Genomic DNA, 23308 nt, shown 5'->3' on the forward strand with positions numbered 1-23308 from the left:
CAGAATGACCTACTTTGGGAATTTGGAGTCACTTGTTGAGATGGGCGGCTATAGAAATCGAATAAATAAATAAATAAATAAATAAATAAATAAAATTTAATATTGACTGAGGATAATAGGGACCCCTGAAGGACCCTGAAGCACAAGTTCTAGAAGTTCCTGTAGAAATCCCCAACCCCTCCTGTAGCAGAATATCAAGTCCTTTGGAAGTCTCCCAGGGAGTTGAGAGATGCCGCATGGCAAAAATCATCCCACAGAGCCATCAGGGGCATCTTGGTGCCTTAACCAGGTCACAGTCTCAGTTGAACCTTTCCTCCAGGAATGGCCAAAGCTCACTGGAGCTCCCAATCCTTAAAAAGTGAGCAAGGAGAAAGTGCTGCAGAATCACGTCAAGGTGTTTCCTGAGTTGTCCTGCAGAGAGAGAGAAGATAATTTAAATTGGGGCCTAGCAGTAGTCTTGGGTACTCTGGAGCATGTAGTTTTGTCAAAGTCACAAGGCTGTTAATTAGATTTGCCTAAGCAAATATCGACAAGAGACTAGAGATCAGATGGCCTCTTTCCCTGCCGTCTTTGTGAATGTCATCGAGATGCAGTAGAGTAGTTGAAAGTGGAGGTTTTGGATTTGTAGAAACAAGATTGAAGTCTTAGCCAGATGAGACGCTCTACTTCATTTTCTCTTTTTAATCAAGAAGGCATTTTAAGATTAACGGTGAGTCCTATGGAGGTCAGATAATATCTTGCAAGTTGGGTAATAGAATGTCTACGCATGCTTATTTTATTTCTTTTTATTCTTTTGTTTTATGCTATTTTATTAAGATTTTATCCTGCAGGCTTCTCAAGGTTAGGATTTACAGAGTTTATCTCCCTTCTTTGACTCAGTTTTTTTCCCCAAACTGTCCCCTCCAATTGAACTGGACACATCTGTCTCTGTCCCCTTATTGTTACCAGAGATTTTCTGAATATCCTAATAATTCCTTTTCAGTGTCTCTTGCTATTGACTGTTTTGTAAGCAGCAGTATTGACCTTTTTGGCCTAATTCCCTGGATGGAGCTATATTTGTCCATATAACTTAAAAAGGTCATAGCAGTCTTGTGACTTCACCCAGCTAATTATGAAAGCAAAAGGGAGTCTTCTTTAGAACTGGATTTTGCCATGATTTATGCCTGAGGAAGGCATCTCTGCAAGTCTTCTCTTAAGCTGGTCCAAATCAAGAAAACCATTTTCCATTGCTGCATTTTCCATGCAGCCTATGTAGAAAGCGTTTTCCTGGCTCTAAACTGACTTCATTCAGTGGAGTCCTTGGTGCTCTCTGCGCCTTCTTGTTTTCCTGCAGACGGTTCATTGCCAGACTAGGCAACATCTTCAATGCAAGATGTACAGGTGGTGGGAGGCAGCTGAAGGTGTTGCCTAGTCTGGCAATGAAACGTCTGCAAGAAAACAACAAGGCTCAGAGAGCACCAAGGACTCCGCAGAAGATCCCATGGAAAGTACTGTGGATACTTCTGGACCAAGAGTTCAAGAAGGATTTGTTAATGAGCACCCCTGACAGCCATTCCTGCAATAGATCCCTGAATTTGGATTTGGGGGAGTAGACTAAATGGGATAAGTTCCCCTTTCCAACTCCGTGGCTCTACGATTATACACATTTGTGGCCAAGCCTGGTCTATTGAGCAAGGAAGAAGCACTGTTGAATCTCTGGTGCAGTATGGACATGATCCTGTGATACAAATGTGTCTTTGTTTAAACATTATATAAATGTTCCTTCTAACCCTTCTCCCAAGGACCTCTAGAATAGCATTCCCCAACTTGGACCCTGAAGAGGTCTACACAATTCCCATAATTCTTAGGTGAAGATGATTGGTGGTGTAGTGCAGCATATCTGGAGGATTCTAGAGAAGATGAGTAAGGTTGTTCTAGGTCTGTGGTTCTCAGCAGTGGGATGCATACTACCAGTGGGACACAGGATCATTTAGATCATTCCAAGATTTTAAAGTTTACTGAAAGTGATGAATATAATAAAATGCAAACATGGAAATGTTTTTCTCAGAAAAAGTGACCATTTTGTTTCTGTCATGCTGCAAATCAAGATCTTCATAGAGTAATTGGTGCAGTTCAAGATACAAAAAGTTGAGAACCATTATTGTAGATTAGGAAGTAAGCTAATTCATTCTTACTATTTTTCTCCTGTTCCAAAATTCTGATTTCTTAAACCTGTTTCTGTAATTTATTTCAAACAAGAAGTATTAATTATGTTTTTTCCTTCTGAACACCAAGTATGCAGGTCTGATCAAATCATAAGACCTCGTATAAGTAGGTAGATTTTCTAAGTTGACAGGCATAAATATGGGCATAGCACATATACATGTAAACATAGGTGTTCATTCTTATTTATTTAAAGATGTATGAGGCTCACAAGTTGGGTCTATGGGTGGCATACAAAAAAAATCAAAAGAGGTTAAATGCAGATAATAAACAAACAAAAAACCCAACAACCACATTTCCTAATATTGACTTACTTCTCTGATGATGAAATAGCATTGTTACCTTTAATTATTTAGAATTCAAACAAGCTCCATCTAATGCACAGAAGGGGATGCTATATGAGGTCCATGGAGAAGGAAGGGTAACCAAGGATATCTGCTTAAAAAAACATTTTCCCCAGTTTCTGTTGGCTGTCTTTAAACCTCTACAGTTTTCTGTTACTTTATCAGTTACGAAAAGAAATTAAAGATTAATGGAACTTCAATTCCCTAATTGGTTGGTTACGTCAGTGGGACTATGTTTTACTAAATTCCTCTGAAGCCAACCCTGGACAAGAATTCTGCTTGTCTCCATGGAAAGGTTAAAGGTGTTACACTCACTTGAGCAATAAGAAAGTGTTGTGAGTACGGATGGTGAGCAGGAGGGGGCCCCTGTCCAGCGGGAAAAACACATGTGTAGTTTAGAGGCTTTGAACTTTCCTTTGAAGAAACTCAGAGCAGACCCGCCTTGATTCTTGGGTTTATCTGTGAAGGTTTCCCACGGCCTTTCAGTTTGGCAGGATTTTCTGGCTAGTAGAGTAGGACAATAAACACGAGAGACTCAAGCTTCCGTCTCAGCGTGGTTCTTCACTCTAAGAGAGGACAGAAACTGTGGAAATGTATACTTAGCAATTGGAACTGCAGCACATCATACTGAAATAGTTGGAAATCTTCTCAAACCTTTTCTTTGCATTTTCAGAATTGTGATAGATCTATAAGTACCAAGTTCTTGTTAGCTTTTAGTGACTCAGTGTTCCTTTTGTTAGAGACCAGAGAATTACAAACATATTTTAAAAGCCATGTTGCTTAAAGATTTATCCTTCTCATCAATTGTGTCCCAGAAGTAGAAATTGGCTTTCCAGCTGTGCCTGTTCAGTTGTAAATTTCATGAAAATGCTATCAGAAATGTTTCCAGTTTGGAAAAAGATGCGTTCAAAGTTGTTGTGCAATTCAGAAAAGGCAATTCAGAAGTTTGTACTGTACTGTACTGATACTTTTTATCGGAAGTATTAATTTGATTGGCTTAAAGTTTTTTTTCTCTCTAGGAGTTTTCCTCCAATCATGATTGCAAAGGCTTATGTCTGAAAGCTGAGGATTGTGAAGCTCCTTGACAATACACTTGTCTGCTTCCATTTTACGTTGAGTGGCTTTGAGTTCAGCCTAATTGTTTACTGAGAAGCTGCGCTGGTGAGGACTTGTTAGGATCTTCTAGATGTCATTTTGTGCTGTCTTCATTTCTTGTGCCTGTTTGTCAGGGACTGGGTTTTTTTTCCCTCCATGGCCTGTGAGCCTCCATTGTTCTGCTTAATGGCTGTGGGTTCCCTGGTCCAGCCTCTGACTCTGCAGTCTTGGGCCTGACTCTGCAAAGAATAAGTCTGCTTCATTGAAGCACCAAGTTTCTGAAATTTTGGAGACTATACAATAAATTCTTCCATGAAGAGATATTTTGTGGGAAATGGTTGAATCCTTTTGGTAGCTGTTCACTCAGTTCTTAAGTCCAGGATTCTCAAAACTCAAAGATGGAGACAATGAGGAACAGGAGCTCACTGGCCCATTTTATACCTGAAAAACCCTTTTTTATCCTTGGCAAAGACAAAAATTTTGGATTTTTATCCAGTAGTACACACCTTCTTTCTCAGAAGTTTGCAAGGAAGGGGGGGTGACAACAATCCCCATACCTCTCTTTTCTTCCCCCTAACACCACCCCAGGGAGCTTTGGATGGTGGAGAAAACTGCTAAAGAAGTTTTCTCAGCCTATACACACTGAGAAGGTGCAGGTACATTCACAGAAAAGGTATTTGGAGCCTGAGGTCAGCAACCACGTTAGGAGCCTGCTAGTTTAAGAATGTTAGACCATTAAGTTAGAAAGGATTGACAGATGAAAATATCTGTCTTCCTAACAGATGACACTTGGTGGAAGGCACAACTGGTTAAGGATTTTTTGTTTTATTCCAAACTTTTATATTGTATGAGTGAATTTGAAATGAGAGATTAGCTTTTTTCCCCCCCGTTATCCTGGATAGGTAATCTTCTCTTGAATTAGGATGTGAGTTATGGTCTTCTACTCAGATGGTACTTATTTCTTCTATAGGAGCATCTCTCCTGCTTCTCCCAAGGGTTCCTAACACTTTTATACAAGTAGGAATCCACAGTCATGGATTTAATAAATGGTGGGACTCAAGATGATGATAGAGAAGGAGTGGTGAGGGGTATGGGGTTTTTTAGTTATCCTGTAGAGATGGTGTCTGTACACAATCATGTGACAAGTTCAAGAGTTATATATTGGTACTTGAATAAACTCTCAAAAAATATAGATGTTATATTTTATTCTATTGTAATACTAAAATAAATCTTGCTCACTTGCTAGATTTTTCTGCCTTTCTTCCAGGAGCTCAAGGCAGCATGTGTAACACTCCTCTTCCCAGTTTTTCCCCACAAAAGCAACCCGGCAAGGTAGATTGGGCTGAGAATGAGGGACTGGCCCAAGCCATCCTAGGAGCTTTGCTGTTGGGTCTTCAGTAATGTGTCAGTATGGTGTAGTTGTTAAGGAATTGGACTAAAAGCAGGGAAACTTGGCTTCCAATCCTCCCCTCAACCATGGAAGCCCTCCAGAAGACTTTGGCCTATCCCTCTCTCTCGGCCCAAGAGCCAGTGGGGTTCAGTAATTTAGATGTTGGAGTAGCACTGGGGAGACCCCGGTTCTAGTCCCTGCTCAGCTATGCAACCTCCCTGGGAGACTAGAGCCTGTCACTCTCTCAGCCCATCCTACCTCAGGGTAGTTCTTCTGGGGCAAAATAAGAGGAGGAAGTGATATCTACAGCACCTCGAGCTCCTTAATAAAAAGTAGGATATCAATCTATTCAATCAATAAAAAGTTAACAATCCCATTTGATTGAGGTGCTCACCAGTTCAGTACGGGCAGATGCTTCTTGTGTCTGGAGATTTAACAGTAGGATTTCTAGTGCATTTGAACTAGATGCACCCAACAGAGCTTCAATGGAAAACTCTTCTCTGTTGACACTGAAAGAACAGTCCCTTTCATTTCTTTCCCCATATTGCATGGAAGCAAATGAAGGATCATATTGCAACATAACCAGTATCTCTATTGAGTGCAGTGCGAAAGATGGCTCATAATGATTTTATGCCATAGACATGCAAATTCCAGTTCCATCTTGTTAGGCCTGCAATCATTGAATGCAGTAATGTCTTGACACTGGAAATGCAGTGCAGAGAAGTAACTCTGCTGGAGCAGCATTTGGCAACAAATTTAATAACTACAATTTATCAAGTGTGTCGAACTGTCTCAGGAAGCTAAAATGCCCATAATAGTAGCATTTGTTTTTAAAAAGATGAATTACAGAGGAACAGGTCTGTGCAGGACTGGTTTCCTCGTTCAGGGCATTGGAGTAGATAGATGGTCCAGAATTTGCATGCTCAGTGTAATTATGGGTAACATGTCACACTGAGTTAGGTATCAGTTGATGTACAGATTGTAAGTCTGTAGAGTGGATGGTGCAGGAGAATAAATAGAAGTTAGTCGTTGCTGTGTCAACATAGCTATTGTGAATGCAGTATTGCAGGGGCTGTTTACAGCTCTGCAGTTCTTGAGCAAAGCTAGTTTGTGAATCCTGATCTCAAATGGCTGTACCCATCCCTTCTGGACTAATATTTTGATTCTACTTCATTACCCATCATATTTCCTTGAGTTTTCCTGTGCAGTTCTTTAATCAGGACATTCCAAAATATTTGATTATGTACAAAAATATCCAGTACACAAATACATGTAATCTAATGTGAAATGGGACAGTTCTTCCCATCTCATTTTTGCAGTGACCTTGATTATAGATGATAAAGAGGGGAGCATTGGAGTTCTTTATTTTAATAAGAGTTTACTGTAGGATGGGGTAAATCCTACATCTGTTAAGCAGTAAGTTTGTACTCTTGCATTACTCTGATTCCAGCCTCTTGATATTTGGGGTAGATGTTTCAGGGTTCTCTAGTGATTGTCCTCACAGATGAATGGCTTCATAAGAAGCCTATATATGTGCCACTGGAATGCATTCTGATTGGACTGCCCTCTTCCCATCTGTTCACGATATGTAAGTTGTGATCTGCCATATGTTTGATGTTGCCTGAATATGCTGGAGCTCCCTGACTTTTGGTGTAAGAAGGGAAGTAAATCTGTCTGTGAAATCTGAGACAATTGTCAATTTGTTTTGTGCTGTCTGTTTTTCCTTCTTCTGATAAATGTTGGTGCAGCATGCCCTAGGTGATGAATATAAGAAAGAGTGGTTGCATCTGAGACTGCTCCATTGAGTCTCATCATAATGTCATGGAGGTTTTGTTCCTGCAGAGAAAAGGAAGAAAGGAAGGTGGGAAGGACTAGGACTTCAGTATCAAATGCCCTGATCAGGATTCTTTAGAAAGTATTAATGTTGGCATCAGCTTCTCAGTCCTGAAGAAAGGAAGGATGTTAGGGAATGAGCTCCAAAGATACTGATTAAAACTTGATGTTGCTCATTTTATTTGCTATTTTTTCAGGCATTTCTCACCAGTGCAGTCTGAAATTATCACTGAAAATGTAATTTTGAGCATCCACATAATTGATTTTTGAAAATGTAATCATTGAAATTGAAAGCCCCCTCACCACGTTTAGACCATGCTTTCTATAAAGATGTGCAGCTTTCTCTCCCACCTGGCAATGATGTACAGCCCTTCTAATGTGTGTCTTTCTGTGTGTGAGTGTGACTAAAGCAAGGCCTCCGTCAGAGGTCTCCAGCTATATCATGCCCAGAGTCATGATGGAATCAGGCAGCCTGTAAATTTAATAAATTATTTTCTGTGCTTATTTTGTTCAAATGCCTTTTATTTAGCAGGCAGATTTTATTTATGAGAGCCAGTTTGGTATAGTAGTTAAGGCAATAGGCCAGAAACCGGGAGACTGTGAATTCTAGTCTTCTGGAATATTTGTATTCCCATGTGGTATAACATGAATAACAACTTCCGGTGTCAACTTCCCAGGACTATTCTCCAATTCAGCCTTCTCAGGTTGATGCCTGTCTGATGCGATAGACTGCATCACAGTGACCAGTACCAATGGAAATCGTGGTCCAGCTTGAAGTCACCATTAGACAAAACCTCGGCAGTTGTGTGAGGCTCTGCAGCGCTGTTTATCACAAAGCAATTTGCTTTTCTGTTTCCACTTGTTCATAGCAAAACGATTTCCTTTCTTGACACTGAGTACTCCAGGATAGCCCTTCCCCAAATATAGCAGCCCTCTATGGCTGAAGGGCATCCCTGCCAACATTTCCGAATCAGAAATAGAGATGTGATTGTTTCAATGTGCCTCACAAGGCATAATGCATAAACAGATCCAGCAAAACAAGGTGCCTTGATAATTTTTAAATGCTTATTTTATTATGTTTACACTATAGCAGAGACCTTTGCATAACCTAATTCTGGGAAAAGACTCCTATTTTTGATGGGCTGGAGTTAGAGTGGTTAGAGTTAAAAAATTAAAAGACAATTCCAGAATAAGTGAAGACATGAGTTGTAGACTGTACTCCCTGGCACATCAAATATATGGCAGTCCCAGGAAATTTGTGGCAATTGATAGTTGTGGGGCAGGATCTGAACCTTGTTTCCTCATCTCAAACCAGCACTGTTCTGCATTCAGCTTTGAAGCGAAGCAAAGTGAAGCAACTCCAAGTCATCCTGGAGATGGGGGACAAATAGACAAGTATGGGAAGATAGCTCTGTTACTCCTGAGCAAGTTGGTGTCCAGAGATCATTGTCCCATTTCTAGAAGTCCCTACTGCCAGTTACTTTCCACCATCCTCCAAGCAGATGTCATCTTGTCCTTCAGCCCAAGCCACAAGGTGCCTTGGACTAACCTTGACTGTGTGATTCCTTCAGTCCAAGAGACCCTTTTCTGTTCCTGCTTAACCACATAATTTCAAATGTCCTCATAATTTCAAAAGCCCAAGTGTCTTCCTTCTGTGAAGAATGACATTATAAAATTATTATGAAGACTTTGCTCATGAAACGTTGATTTCTGATGGTGACCCACAGATGGCTGAGAGGCCTACTAGCTGGAAATTTATAGTTGGAATGTGAAATTAAACCAGTATAATTTCCTGAAGGAAAAATACCATCTATACAGTCTATTAATGCTGACTTCTGAATCTGAATATATTAGAAGCAATTACACACTGCATAGCTCTGCTTATTATTAATTTGACCAAAATATTTTAAACACAGTGCATTACTCACTGGAAATCCCTAGCAGCCTATTGTATAACTTTCCAATAGGTCCAACCAGCAGAAAAGGAGATATAAAATTAATGTATAGTTATTACCTAAATTACCTCATAAATTAGTTAAGTCTCCCATCAAGGTTAAAATGAATGTTATTACTCAGGGGATGAAGGAAAAGAGTCTCAAAGTCATCCATTCTGGGCGTTGCTTTAATTAGGAAAAGCTGCTGTTTCGGAAACCAAATGCGTCTGTCGCTCATTCTAACATCAGCACCATTCAAGAGTGATGAATGGTCTAAAGAATGGCTGTATTCTATCAGACCATGTCAAATAGCTTTTCCCCAACATGATGCCCTCCAGATGTGATGACCCTGCAGTCTGCAGAATAACGTCCCCAGCCAGATTACCTGAAGGGGGATGGGGAGCGGAGAATCCTGGGATTTGCAATCCTGACATCACAAGACTTGCCAGGTTGGGAACAGGTGGTGTTAAAAACAACTCCAAAAACAATAGTGTTTTTAACTTTCTGCATTGTCCTGCCATCTTACTGAAATAGTTTTTATAACTTTTTGGTTATAAGTATATTCTGCAAGGTATTTGTCGAAGATCTTCGTGTTTCCTATAGGCTGAGGGAGCCTTAAAACAAATGCCTCTTGGGCCAGCCTTGGGTGCGTGATCCCCTCAGGCCAAGAAACCCATTAACCATGTAACACTTTCTGCCTTCATCATTTCAAAAGCCCAAGGGTCATCTTTCTGACAGACACTTCTGATCTGATTGTGTGCCATCAAGATGGTGTCTTATAAATGTGAAATGCGTTCATCAGCAGGCTTATCCTGGAGAAATTCTAGCTATGTGGTCACTAAAATTTCTCCAGGATAAGTCTGCTGATGAATTAATTTTATATTCCCAGCATTTTGCAAACTAACTTTGAAATACATACTTATATTTGTTGTGGGCCCAATCCTTTGCCATAATGCTCAGAAGGTGATCTATCTCAAGTGTCAGTGGTTGAATCAGGAATCATGAAACCTAGTTCTAACGTATTTCCAAGCATGGATATCCCTGCCTTTTCAATGAGGCATGCATTTGAATTGGTCTTCCTATCTCTAATCTGAAAAAGCTGTATAAATACTTCTTAGAAGCCCAGTAGGTATTGAATCAGGGCAAGAGTGTATGTGGTTTTCACACTGTCTCTCTGCTTAAGGTAAAAACTTCCTGGTGACTTGTACATGAACATTTTTCTTGGCAACAGTATGGAAGTGCTTTGCTGTTAACTTCTCCTATGAGATTTTGTTTAACTTTGCAGTCTATCCTATAACTTTAACGATTTCCTGAGGGTCCGTCATCCAAGTAAACGCACACGCACACAAACACACCCCTTCTGGTGTATACATATATTTACAGATGGATACTAAAATTATGGTTCTTTTCTAGTAGCATGGTACGCTTAACAACCACAATTGGGACTGGAAGTTGGTTGCTAAGCGAAGCAGTCATTAAGTGAATCCAACCTGATTTTATGACCTTTTTGCAATGGTTAAGTGAATCACCGCAAGCGTTAAGTGAACCCTGTGGTCGTTAAGTGAATCACATGGTTCCCCATTGATTTTGCTTGCCAGAAGCCAGCCAGGAAGGTCGTAAATGGTGATCACGTGACCACAGGACGCTGTGACAGTCATAAATATGAGCTGGTTGCTAAGCGCCCAAATCGTGATCACATGACCATGGGGACATGGTGACGGTCGTGTGAAGACCAGTCGTAAGTTGTTGTTTTTTTCCAGCACCATCGTAAGTCTGATCCATCACTATACGAATGGTTGTTAAGTGAGGACTACTTGTAGTTATTTCTAAATTGGAGAATGTATAGCCCAAATAACTATTTAAGTATGAAATTACTGTATTTTAATAAACGTACCATTCCCTGCTCTTCCTTCTATAAAAGGAAAAAAAAAACAAAGGGAATCATTCTGGCAAGTCTAGGAGGCAGGTCTAATTTTTCCCGGGGAATGGGGGCATCACTGAAGATCCACACTCAGTGCTTCCCAGGATCTCCCCATGACACTGAATCATAGAATCCTAGGGTTGGAAGGGACCTTGGAGGTCTTCTAGTCCAACCCTCTGGTTAAGCCCAAGGCGGGAGTCCTCATGCCATCTTGGACAAATGGTTGTCCAATCTTTTCTTGAAAACCTCCAGCGATGGAGCACCCACCACTCCAGAAGGACAGCTGTTCCCCCACTTAATAGTTCTCACTGTCAGGAAATTCCTCCTTGTTTCCAGAGCAGACCTCCCTCTGATGAGCTTCCACCCATGGCTTCTTGTCCTGCCCTCGGGTGCCGTGGAGAATAAACTGGCGCCCTCTTCCCTGTGGCCGCCCTTCCAGTATGGGAAGACTGCTCTCATGTCTCCCCTCCGTCTTCTCTTCGTTAGGCTAAACATTCCCGGTTCCTTTAGCCGTTCTTCATAGGATGTAGCCTCCAGGCCCCCCATCATCTTTGCTGCTCTTCTCTGCACTCTTTCTAGGGCCTCAGCATCTTTCTTGCTTTGTGGTGACCAGAACTGGATGCAGTATTCCAAGTGTGGCCTCACCAGTGCGGGATAGAGCGGTACCATCCCTTCCCGTGATCTTGATAGGATCCTTCTGTTGATGCAGCCCAAGACTGCGTCGGCTGTTTTGGCAGCTGCGGCACCCTGCGGGCTCATACTTAGGAGGTGGCCTGCCAGGACACCCAGATCCTCTCATGGGCACTGCCTATCTTGTACCTGTGCACCTGGTTTTTCCGGCCTAAGTGCAGGACCTCACATTTCTCGCCACTGAACTTCATCTTGTTGGATGGGGCCCAATGCTCAAGTCTGTCAAAATCCTTCTGAATCTCGAGTCTATCTTCCAAAGTGTTAGCAGTTCCCCACAGCTTTCTGTCATCCGCAAATTTGATGAGCGCCCCTTCAGTCCCCTCACCTAGGTCATTTATGGAGATGTTGAAGAGCCCTGGGCCCAAGAGAGAACCTCGAGGTACCCTGCTGCTTACTTCCCTCCACATAGATGTAGATCCACTGAGGACCACACGCTGAGTGTGGCTGGTCAGCCAGCTGCGAATCCATCTGGTAGTGGTACTGCCTACCCCACATTGTTCCATCTTACCAAGAAGTAGGCTGAAATCTAAGTATGCTATATCCACACCATTTCCTTGGGCCACTAATTTAGTCACTTTATCAAGGAAGGCAGTGATATTTGTTTGGCATGACCTGTTCTTAACAAACCCTGCTGGCTTCTAGTAATTGCCTTGTTCATTTCTAGGTGCTCACAAGCCTGCTGCTTGATTACCTTTTCCAGGATTTTGCCAGGTATTGATGTCAAGCTGATCAGTCTGTAGCTTCCTGGATCGACTTTTTCCCACCTCAGCTCTTTTCCAGTTCTCTGGCGATTCCCCCGTGCTCCAGGAGCTCTCAAAAGATTTCATTCAAATGACATGACATGACCTCATTTCCTTCCTTGATGTCAGATATTAGTTGTTGAACTTTCTCGGCAGGCAGGAAGACCTGAACATGACTTTTTCCCCCCCAAAGGAAGAAAGAGTGTGTCTGTGTGTGTGTGTGTGTTAGGTATCGACACCTAGGCAACCCTGGCTGAACTTAGCTGAGTAAATTAACATTTGTATGGGATTACTCCCAGGAAGACCAGGCTATAGGAAAGGTTGGGAAGTTTCAGAAGCATCCTAGCATAAGGCCATGGCAAGCTTCCATACACAGTTGCCCACAACACTGCAGTCCTCAGCTTCTCTTGAGGTGACTTGACTTTTGAGTGGGTGTCTAGCTCTGCCTTTATTTGACTTTTGTCCCCACAGATCAATAGCAATTCATAAAGAGTGTGTATTGGTAGATATGCGTTGAAGCTTTTTAATGTGTAATAGCCATTAAAGTATAATTAAAATTGTGACTTGTTTTTAATTATTGGTTTTACATCAATGTATATTTAAAGATTGGGTGCTTATAAATGTCTCCTATTTATGCACTGAAAACTGGGCTCCTTTCTGACAGAATCATAATTTAAAAGAGGGATTACTTAAAATACTGCTTAATCATTGTGTCACCAAAGGATTTAGCCCTCATTAATTAGATGTTAATAAATAGTCATAAACAAAAAAAGTGCTGTTTGAGATCCAGAATTATAATATGATCAAGAGAATAATAGGTCTTCAGACTTGGTGCTGGCTCTCTCTGATTCAGTATTAACTTGGGTGCGAAATTGTGGTGCTGTGCTAATCCTCGGAGTTTTTGTTATTGCCGATATATACAAGAGGAAGCACATGAGAACGTTTCAGCAGGGAAGGGGAGATGTAAAACTTGCCCTTGAGGAAGGAGGCAGTGCCCCTTGGTTGAACATCCAAGGAAGGCTGCCAGAGTTCCCTCTACCGCTTGCACCCTCCCTGATTAATTCCAGCCCCCTCTGGGAGTCGTTTAAGCCCAGGCGTGGGGCCCCTGCAAGACTTAGCTTTGGCCCCCGGAACTTTCCAAATGTTGCTACCAAAGTGTAATTTAATGTGACTTTAAATCAAGTCCTGCCTTTTGGGGGGAGTGCAACTCTGGTGCAATGGCCAAGTGTGACCTTTGGTCCCAAACGGGCTGCTTTAGGCCAGCCTTCCCCAACCTGGTACCCCCCTCCAGGTTAGTGGCTCCTCGTCTATAGAAAAAATGGCCGCCTTCTTTGCAGTTTATCCCCCAACGTCAGACAAGCTGTGGGTTCACCTCTGGTAAGTCTCCTCTTGGTTGTTCATTTTGCCTCTCAGCATACTTGTTCACTTACATTTGAGGGATTCTCCCCCCCCCCCACACAACCATTTTTTCTCGCAATGTCAGATACCCAACATCAATCTACACCAGTGTTTCTCAACCTCCGCAACTTTAAGGCGTGTGGACTTCAACTCCCAGAATTCCACACATCTTAAAGCAGATAAGGTAGAGAAACACTGATCTACTCTTAAGTGCTCGGGGTCCCTTATTCTCCGTCTTCTCCATCCCACACCTAGATGTTGGATGCTCTCCACAGCAGGAGAGGTAGGTTCTTCCTGCCTGAATTAGGGGAGCAATCAAGACTGTCAATATTTTGGCTTATTTTAAGAAAAGTTAGGGTTTTTAAAAATTTTGTTCTGTTTTTATCCAGTTACTTATTTTGCTTTTAATTGCACATTAAATATGCACAGAAGATTATATGTGTTTCTGCAGAAAAATTATTTATAAACACTTTTTTTAAAAGCAAATGACAGACTTGCTTTGCTAAACTATCTCTTTGGAGAGGAAACATTATGCTGATGCACAGAAAATGCAGTCTTTCCGTATTGGCTGGGGATAATGGGAACTGCAGTGCAACATATCTGGAGGGTACCAGAAGCAGGCTTCATCAGATCAACTCTTTGTTATCTGGTGGGGTTTTATTTGCAGCTCAGATCAGCCAAAAGATTTGTAATTCTCTGGTATACAATTAAAATGCCAATTATGGTTTAGCCAGCTCTCCCTGCTCTTTAACCTGAAACGATCCGTTGTTTTTGTTCCCTGTAAATCACCAATGATGAATGTTGTTGGATGTGTTTTATTTTCCGTTTAATTTATGAACCATGAGCTGCTTTTTATCAGTTTTTTTTTTTGGAGGGCATCTGCCGATTTCCCAATTAAGCTTTGTTAGCAACTATCATTGCAGCTGTGTGAGCCAGGAAAGGAAAGGGAAAAGGAAGGGGTAGGGAAAGGAAAGGAAAGGGTTTCAATTTGTAATGGGCTGGATGTATATGTTCAGGGATGATTCCTCCAGCATTTGACCTCCTTCACATCACTTCATGCAGGCATAATACCACTGATCTCCTAGAAGTGTTTTAAGGCAGGGAACACAGTCAGGCACCCCCTTCCTTCCTTAATTCCTCCTTTCAGAGCAATACTCAGCTTGCTTCAAGAGTGCTAACCATTGTTGGGTTAAGATAGGATTGGCAAAGTCTTGATCTAGTTTGCAAGCTCTACTTGGAAATGGAGATTCATTGTAGCAGACTAATTGGGAGTCCGTTGCTGACAAATACCCATAAAATGCAAAAGTGCACGTTGTGGTGATTTATGTCATTTGCACCAATTTACAACATCTGCCTATGCCATCAGTTCTTGAACAGTATGACTTGCCTCGCTTGCATGACGATATCTTCACCCAAGTCACTACATTTGCTGTGTATAATTTACATGAGAAAGGCATTATGCGTATGATGTGACTTGTCAGAGAAGTTTGGTCTGTTGGAGGTGAAGGCCACTGAACCAAGACCTCACTCTAATAGAGCCCTCACCTCCGGCTCCTTGCTGAGATCCCACTGTGATGCCCAAGAGCAGCAGGAGGAGGCTTGTTAGTCTGCTGGTCAATGGGAATCCTGTGACAAGCCGAGTCCCCCATAAAAGGCATTTTGTGAACACACTGTACACATGTCCCAAGGGTGCCCCAGTGCAAAAGGCTGGTACTCCTGATAGGAAGGAGGGGAGAATGGCCACTGAAAGCAATAAGGCAGCATGGTTGGTACCTGGGTAGCTAGAGGAAAACAGGCATCCCTTCAGGGCGAGGAGAGCTTCCATGTTGGAAGGCAGTTTTATTTACCATATAAACACTGGAAGTGCTTTTAGGAATCATTTGATTTAGTATAAATAATAACTCCGGACGTTCCAGCCTTTCAGGTAAATATGATGACGCGCTATAGCTTTACGTTACCGCCTAGTTTTGAAGCACTGTGTTGTCAGCTCCAATCCTTGCGAAGAGCTTAGCTTGTTGACATGCTTACTCTAAATTGGTCCCTGGGGTATCCCTAACTGCTTTGCCCTTCCCGTTTCTGGCCCATTATCCAGTTTAGGCCATTTACTATAATCAAGGGCTTTTGAGGTTGGACCGTATGCGTCTCGGAAGCACACATGAAATATATACTTCGCCTTCCTGCCTCCGTCATTTCCAAGAAAACGATTAAGGGTCAGATACAGAACCTATATGAAAACCTGATGCTCCCTAATCAACACAGCTTAGGTATTTGTTACAGAATATTTTTTAAAAATCCCACCTTTTCTCTAGGAGCACAGAGTGGTTTACGTGTCAGTCTCTCTTCGTTTGATCCCCGTAGGAGAACGGCTCTGGCCCCCAAATCTCCCAGTGGGTTTCCATGGTTGAAGGTGGACTTGAACCTGGTTTTCTCCATGCCTGGTCAAGTCCAGTGCCTTAACCCCCACCCCAAATCTTTCACGGCTGGAGGGGTGAGATACATCTAGCTTTATGTGCAGCTGACTTGGTATCTTAAGTGTGTTCCCTGGTAGCGGCTGCTGCCAAAGGACAGGTCGTGAGTGTCTCTGAAAACTGGATGGGTCCCGTTATCATTCCTGTGTTAATGAAATGATTTTAATATTACAACAGATGAGGTCCCCCCACAATCCCTTCCATATTAAAGGGAATTGGATTGTTATTAGAGCATATTTCACAAAGATGGAAAGGAGCTCTAATATGTGCTTGACTCTTAAAGCAGTTAATCCTATATTAATTGTAGCTGGGATACATCCGTCCTTGTCGGCTGGCAGAGCGTTCATCGCTCAAGGAATGCTGGAGTGTTTCTGAAGGCGGAAGAGCTCCTCCTGGAGGTTGTCTCTGATGCCAGCTGAGAGCGATGCTGGACTGAAGGAAAGCTCCTAGAAGAAACGCTAGTATATTTCCCTGTGCTTTCCGTTCCGCTCAATGATTTCATCCAGGTTTTGGGATCCTACCAGAAACGGAGGGGAATGTGATGCTGACCTGTTGTGAAGCCCCTTTTCAAACCACCTTCGTTTCCTCACCCCCAGCCCCACAGTGTATGTTTCTGGCTGACTTTTCAAAGCATAGGGATGCCTTCCATGGCATTCTGATCTTTATTTTTTTTTAAACCTTAAGGGAAGACAAAAGCTCTGCACACAATTGTGTTTTGAGAATTTGAACCCTTTCTGGCATGTCTCCCATGGTCTTTTCTGCCTAGCTCCAGTTAAGAAGGCAGTGAGTATTTAGGAAGAAAAGCATTTATGTCGAGGAGAATGGTCATGGGGCAAAAAATGTTGCACCTGAATGGGGACGTTGAATGGCCTTCCATTTGAAACCCTCAGCAAGAGGAACGATCTGTTAGAACTTGCAGTAATAAGTTGTCAGAGCATAATTCAGAATGAAGTTGGAACCTAGGAAATGGAACAGCATCCCCAACATGGTGTCCTCTGGGTATGTTGGACTACAGATTCCTTCATCCCCCAAACACCACAGCGTAGACCTTGCCAGAAGGACATCATAAAAATTGTATTCCCGTACCTCTGGATGGAGAATGTTGAAACATGAGATATACCTCACTATCTCCCCGTTCTCTAGAGGAAAAATATCTACTGATGCATTAAAGGAAAGCACTAATTGGTATGATTTCCAGGAGGGGGAGCGTGTATTTGTTTGCTTTATTACCATGGCTTCAGGATCACGATAAAGCTCCCGTGTTTGTAATGATATTAGCTAAGTAATCAGTTTGTGGTTGATTACAAAGGCTGAATTAATTTAAAATCTTCTGTTAGTTTTACTGTCTCAGTTTTAGATTTTCGAATTTCTCCATCATATTTTTCCCCTGGAAGTTTTGTAATGGCTAAATAATAAAAACTAACTGAGTTGAACTGACAGAGTTACTACTTAACTGTGGAATGTGTTGTTTCATTTTCGACCCAGGAGGCAGAGTTCAGTGCTTGTAGAATTATCTCCCCCTTTCACTTGTTAAGAATGGAGTCCTCTGTGTGTGTGTGTGTATATTAAAAGTGGTCAGCATCTGCTCCCATGCATATTAGCTCTACAGTCCAAATTCAAAGAGCAACTGAGTTTGCAAATCATACTAAGCCATAATACAGCTTGTTTGGTTTTGGCAAATCAGGTGTAAACACCCCTCTTGCTTCTGAATTTGGACTTTGCAATTGGATGGGTGTGCTAATAAATCTGATCATGGCTTATTGGGATGCAGGACAAGCCACTGTGTTTTGCAATCTAAAGAGTGTGGGGTAGTGTGTTGTGTAAACCTGCCAATGATTTATTTTATACTAACATTTCTGTGCCGCTGAATTCCCAGTGGTGCAAAGCAGCCTAAACAGAATGGCCAGGGAGTCCAAATGGGGAGGAAGAGGCTTCAGCTCATCCCTAGCAACACTGACTTCGGGTTTTAGGGCCCCATTGATGCAGGGATTTTCCATCCTTAGTACTTAGTGGGGTTGCATTGCCCCAGGCAGAACCAGTTCACTATTTGGGGATCCTCCTGGACTAGCAGTTCCTGTTTGAGGAGCAGGTGGCCAGGAGGTCCTTTGCATAATTCATCTTGTGGCCAATTGTGCCCTTTCCTGGATTGATTCACAGTCATTCGTGCCTTGGTCACCTCCCAAATGGATTACTGCAATGTGCTCTACGTGGGGCTGCCCCTGAAGACCACTAGAAAGCAGCAATTGGTCCAGAATGTGTCAGCACAGGCAGTTATGAGCACATCTTGATACGCCCATGTGATAACACTGCTCCATGAGCTGCACTGGCTTGCAGTAGTCTTCCAGGTGCAATTTAAGATGATTGTGGCCTCTATAAAGCCCTTCAGGTTATTTGTTGAAGCGCCTTTCTCCTGTTGTTTCTGCCCATCTCACTAGTTCCAGCAGGGTGGGCATGCTCCAGGATCTGTCAATTAAACAGTGCCATCTGTTGAGACCAAGGAAGCATGCCTTCTCTGTTGCAGTGCCTACTCTTTGCATCAGCCTTCCCCTTGAGATTTGCTTGGCCCCGACCCTGCTAGCATTTCTTAAGTGCTTGAAGACCTAGATGTTCCTCAGACATGGGGTCTGAAGATTGGGTGACTGACTCATTGATGTGATTTTTCATAGTATGACTGCCTTTGCATGGATTGGGTTAGATGTCCTTGGGCACCATTATCTTACTGTTCTGTTGTTGTTATTTGTTCCCTTGGTTTTGTTATTTCTGTTGACTTTTAATCCTCTGCCCAGAGTGACAGCTGTGAGATGGGCAGCCATATAAATTAGAGTAATAAATATATAAAGTGGAGGATTAAAAGCAACCTGATAATAATAAACAGTATGCATTATAGCGGCATTGCCCAAATCTAATAGAGTAGAATAATGTGCTCTGTCAGAGTCAAGTTTTCATCTCTTTTCAGAAGCTCAGTCAGGAGAGGCAGTTGCATGTGGGGACAAGCTCTTCCACAGGAGGGGGCCACCACTGAGAAGGCCCTGTAGAAGGAACTCTTGAAGGCAGGACCTTCATCAGGGCCTCTCTCCCAGACTTTACTGGACCCTTTAAGAGACAACTGGGCCCTGAGCCATGCAGGGCTTTATTATGGCTTATTCAGCAAGCCATGGTTAAGCAAACCAGAGCCTAACACAGTGTGTGAAGCTAATCAATAGCCCAGTATACATCCAGAACATTCATCCATGATGCTCTGGTTTTGGTTGGGTATGGTAAGGAAGAAATGCCTGTTTCCCAGTCTAAAGAATGCCAGTGCTAGATCAGGCTGACCAGACCTTTGGGGCCAGTACTTCAAAAGGGCCAGACCCAGCACTGAGGACTTCTGCCTCCAGATATCCATCCTTCATGTCTGGACAGAAGGGAGCCAAAGCCGAATGAACAGTGGGGAGATGATGATCCTGCCAGTGACACAAGGGTTTTTGAGGTTAAAACTTTGATTTGTGCTGAGGTCCCAGTGTTCCTCTGCATTGTCAACTGGCAAGAGGGGTCTTAGGAATGGGACAGTGTGACCTGATATTAAAGGGCTTTGGGAAGACACTACCATTCAAGCATTGGGGTTCTTTTTTCAAAAAAAAGTAGCATAATTACAAGCCCAAGTGATGTGAAATAGAAGCTCAGTGTATCAGGAGTCCAGCTTTAAATGAAAGCAAAAATAAAAGAAGTTTGGGAAGGAATTGTTGGTTTTTTATATTCTGTTCAAAGTTGTACTCTCCAGGATGAAAGCTTCCCTGCTAGTGGGCACTTGTCATAATTTCTCGACACTTTTCAGATATTTATTCTAGGAAATGCATGTGGGGAGACCAAGTCCTGCCCATCAGTGCTTCCTTACATGATTGGAAATTCTGATTGAGGTTTTTGAAGTCACCTAGTTGTTCCCTTTCTTCTAAATCTGTAGCGCAAACATTTGAAGATGGCTGCCATAAAATCAGAAGGGAACCTATAGCACTTTTCTGAGTAACAAATGTTATTAAAAAACATAAGCTTTCCTGAGCATCATCAGATTCAAGTGAGCTGCAGCTCACAAAAACATACACCTTTTATTAACATTTGTTAGAAAAGATGCTACCAGATACCTCTGGATTTTTCTCACTACCATAGCCTATCACAGCTCCCTTCCTACAAACATCTGCATTGAAGATGGCTAGTGACTCAGCTAAATATCTCAAGGCCAAGTCTGAAGGCACACAATGTAGGAGCCTTCCTAAACCTGAGCCAATCAGATCAGGACTTGTTCTGCTACAAGGACCTGTTGGTTCTCCAGATGTGCTGGAACTCAACTCTCACCATGTATGGCCAGCAAGAGATGCTAGGAGTTGAAGTTCCACAATGTCTAAAGACCTATAGGTTGTACATCCATGGCCTTCTGAGGACCTGGATGGAAGACTTCCTTCATAGCTCTCTGTAGGATATGTTCTGGGATGCAATAGATGCTGGGTATATATTTAGTGCATTTACATCCCACTTTTTCCTCTAAGAGCTGACATTTCATTCCCTTTTATTGGCTTTGGCCAGACCCCACCTCAAAACCATGTTCACTTCTGGGTCCAGACTTTCAGAATTGAGGCCAACTGGGACAGGTTCAGGGAGGGCAACAAGGATGACCAGGGACAAAGCTCAGTGAAAAGGAATGAAAGAAAGAGGGTGCATTGAGAATACATTGAGAAGACTCGGAATGGATTGCACTTGTCAAACATGTTGCCCTGAATATGATCAAGATCTGCTCCCCCTATCATTCCAGAGCGCATAGCAAAAAATGACAATTCAACTTAAGGAAGACAGCTTTTGTTTTGTTTTGTTTTGTTTTGTTTTGTTTTGTTTTGTTTTGTTTTGTTTTGTTTTGTTTTGTAAAAAAAAAAACCTATCTTCCTAAATTTGACAGTGAAGCATATTTCCCAGAGAGATGGTGGAGTCTCCTTCATTGGACATCTTTAAGTGGAAGGTAGACGGTCATCTGTTCAAAATGCTTTAACTTAGAACCCTGTAGTTGCACTCCATGGCCTCAATAGCCCTTCCAGTTGTGCAATTCATGACAGTCTCTCCTAATTTATCCATCTTGGGAGGTAGGTTGGGTGAGAGATGGTGACTAGCTCAAGTCATACAGGAAGCTCCATGGTTAAGTGAGGATCCGAGCTTACATTTTGGACTGGAAAAATCCAATATAAATCCAGTATATTGATGGGTAATGTTTGATGTTTGTGAAAGTTATTGTTGGCACGTGTATCTCCATTTTAAAACCAATTTATGCTATTTTCCCAGCACAGTATGTAGTAGCAATTAATTTTATGCACAGACTTTCATGGTGGAAAGGAAGATTTCTTCTTTATTACTCTGCTGCTCAGATTTGCAAAGATGAAATACTCTTTTCTACCTGGGCTCAAGCAACCGCCTTAACTCTGATCCTGAGTTGACCAAACACAGCAGCCTTGTTCACCTTACATGCAGTGTCTGAACAAAACCCCTAAAACAAATCCTGTAGTTCGCAAAACTTGCTAAGACAGTAGCTGGCTTCCGAGAAGATGCTGATCCAGCAGTGACCCATGCTCCTGTTTCTGCCTTAGGTGTGGTGCAAGAGCCCTTTCTGTATTTGGCCTTCTCTGTTCTTGGCATTTTTACTTTTAATGCTTAGCTGATGTTTTGCGTCTGCTGTTATAAATGTCAGGAATTCAAATGGATTGAATTCATATTGTCTCAAAGCCACATAAGCCTTAAAAATGAAGGGTTCGATCCACCCACCCACACACCCAAGTGTCTCAGGCTTTTTTCTTCCTGGTGGTGTTGGGGGGGGTTACATTTCTTATAAGCTTTTCATGAGTTAAAAATCTGAATGGAGGAGAAGGGGAGGACGTCCTGAGTAGCAGGAGGTAAATTGGGGCTGGTTTTCTTGAGATATTGCTTTGCAGCTTCTAGGCTGGCTTCTGGACAAATGATTAATTCTCTGCTTTCTTGGTTTTCAGCCTGTTCCAGCATTACTGCTACGCGCAAGGAGGCATGCGGCACACTTCCTACACCTGCATCTGTGGCAGGTAAAGCACCGGGGGGGGGCATTCATTTCCCAAAGAATGGGATTAATATGGAGCTTTTACACGGCAAATAGGGAAGCTTTTCAATTAAGTGCAGGTTATCTAGCTAGCAAATACTTCAGCCAAAAAGGAGAAAAGGGAATGTTTGCCGAGTAAGGCCCATAAAAATCGAAGGCCTCGGAGTGGCTGAATTATGCACGGCCGTGCAGAGCGCCAGGATGATCGCTTGAAGGGCTGTTGACACTTGAGGCTCCAAGGGATTCCAACAAGAGTGATCCCTAGGCCAAAATCCAGAAATTTCACCACTTGTGACCATTTTTGTAAACCTCCCAGGCTTTTTCCCTCTTCTGTGGTCTGTGGCTATTGCAAAATAAAATTGATGTGTGTCCAAGTGGGCAACACCCACCTGCCAGTTTAGAATTACCGATGATTCATTCAGAAACCAGGCGTTGTCTTCATCTGCTCCCCCATGGTGTGGCTGCTCTGGCTGGCCGGGGGCCCCAGTGGGCAAGGCTGTGATGTGGATCAGCTGAGCGAGGATTTGGTGATTCTTTTTTCTTGGGCTTTGGCCAGGATGGCGGGGGTGGGGGGGAGGATGGCAAGGCTCTTTTTTTTAATCAATTTTTAAAAACATATTTTGGGGTTTACAATGTCTGTGTGTCTTTCCCACCTCACAATGGAACATAACTAACAATTTTGGACTTATTGCTTGGGGGCTGTAGGTGGCCTAAAGGTCTCTATTTGCCTACCTTCAGTGTAGCAGAAAATTTACCCGAAGATGACCAGCTGTCCAACTCAGGGAGAAACTGTCATTATGACCAGAGATGTTTGTTGGCAGTCAGTTTTGTGAGCTAGGATCTATCCAAGATTCTTCACCCCTTTCATAATATGCCCTTAATTCCAACCTGATTCTAAGCAATCTCAAGGAGTCCTGAATGATTTCCAGCTCCAGCTCCTGATATCCAAGTGGAGGGGGATCCTAAGGCAATGAGGAGGTATTCTGGTGATGGGATGGGTTCCGAGCTTCAAGTTAGCCAGTTCTCTCTCTCTCTCAGCCCAGCAGTGTATGGATAAATGTAACTTCTCTTTGGAGGATTAGCTTGGTGGTGATGGGCATTTTATGGCTCGCAACCCAGAGCCTAACAAAGTCCTCTGATGGCTGCAGCATCTGCAACTGGAGACCTTTTCGACTTGGAACACACCCTTCAGGAAGAAGAAGCTCTTGATT

The 23308-nt window shown here is 42.6% G+C and overlaps 1 protein-coding gene across 1 annotated transcript in view; it reads left to right on the forward strand.

The window, feature by feature from the left end:
* Positions 1-23308, forward strand: part of PEPD (peptidase D) — a 152782-nt gene that overhangs the window by 89070 nt on the left and 40404 nt on the right. Inside the window, exon 10 of the mRNA XM_063312857.1 lies at positions 22015-22083. Coding sequence (XP_063168927.1) covers positions 22015-22083 — 69 coding nt within the window. The remainder of the gene's footprint in view (positions 1-22014; positions 22084-23308) is intronic.

The sequence above is a fragment of the Candoia aspera genome, chromosome 11 (genome assembly GCF_035149785.1).
Source record: "Candoia aspera isolate rCanAsp1 chromosome 11, rCanAsp1.hap2, whole genome shotgun sequence".
Lineage (NCBI taxonomy): Eukaryota > Metazoa > Chordata > Lepidosauria > Squamata > Boidae > Candoia > Candoia aspera.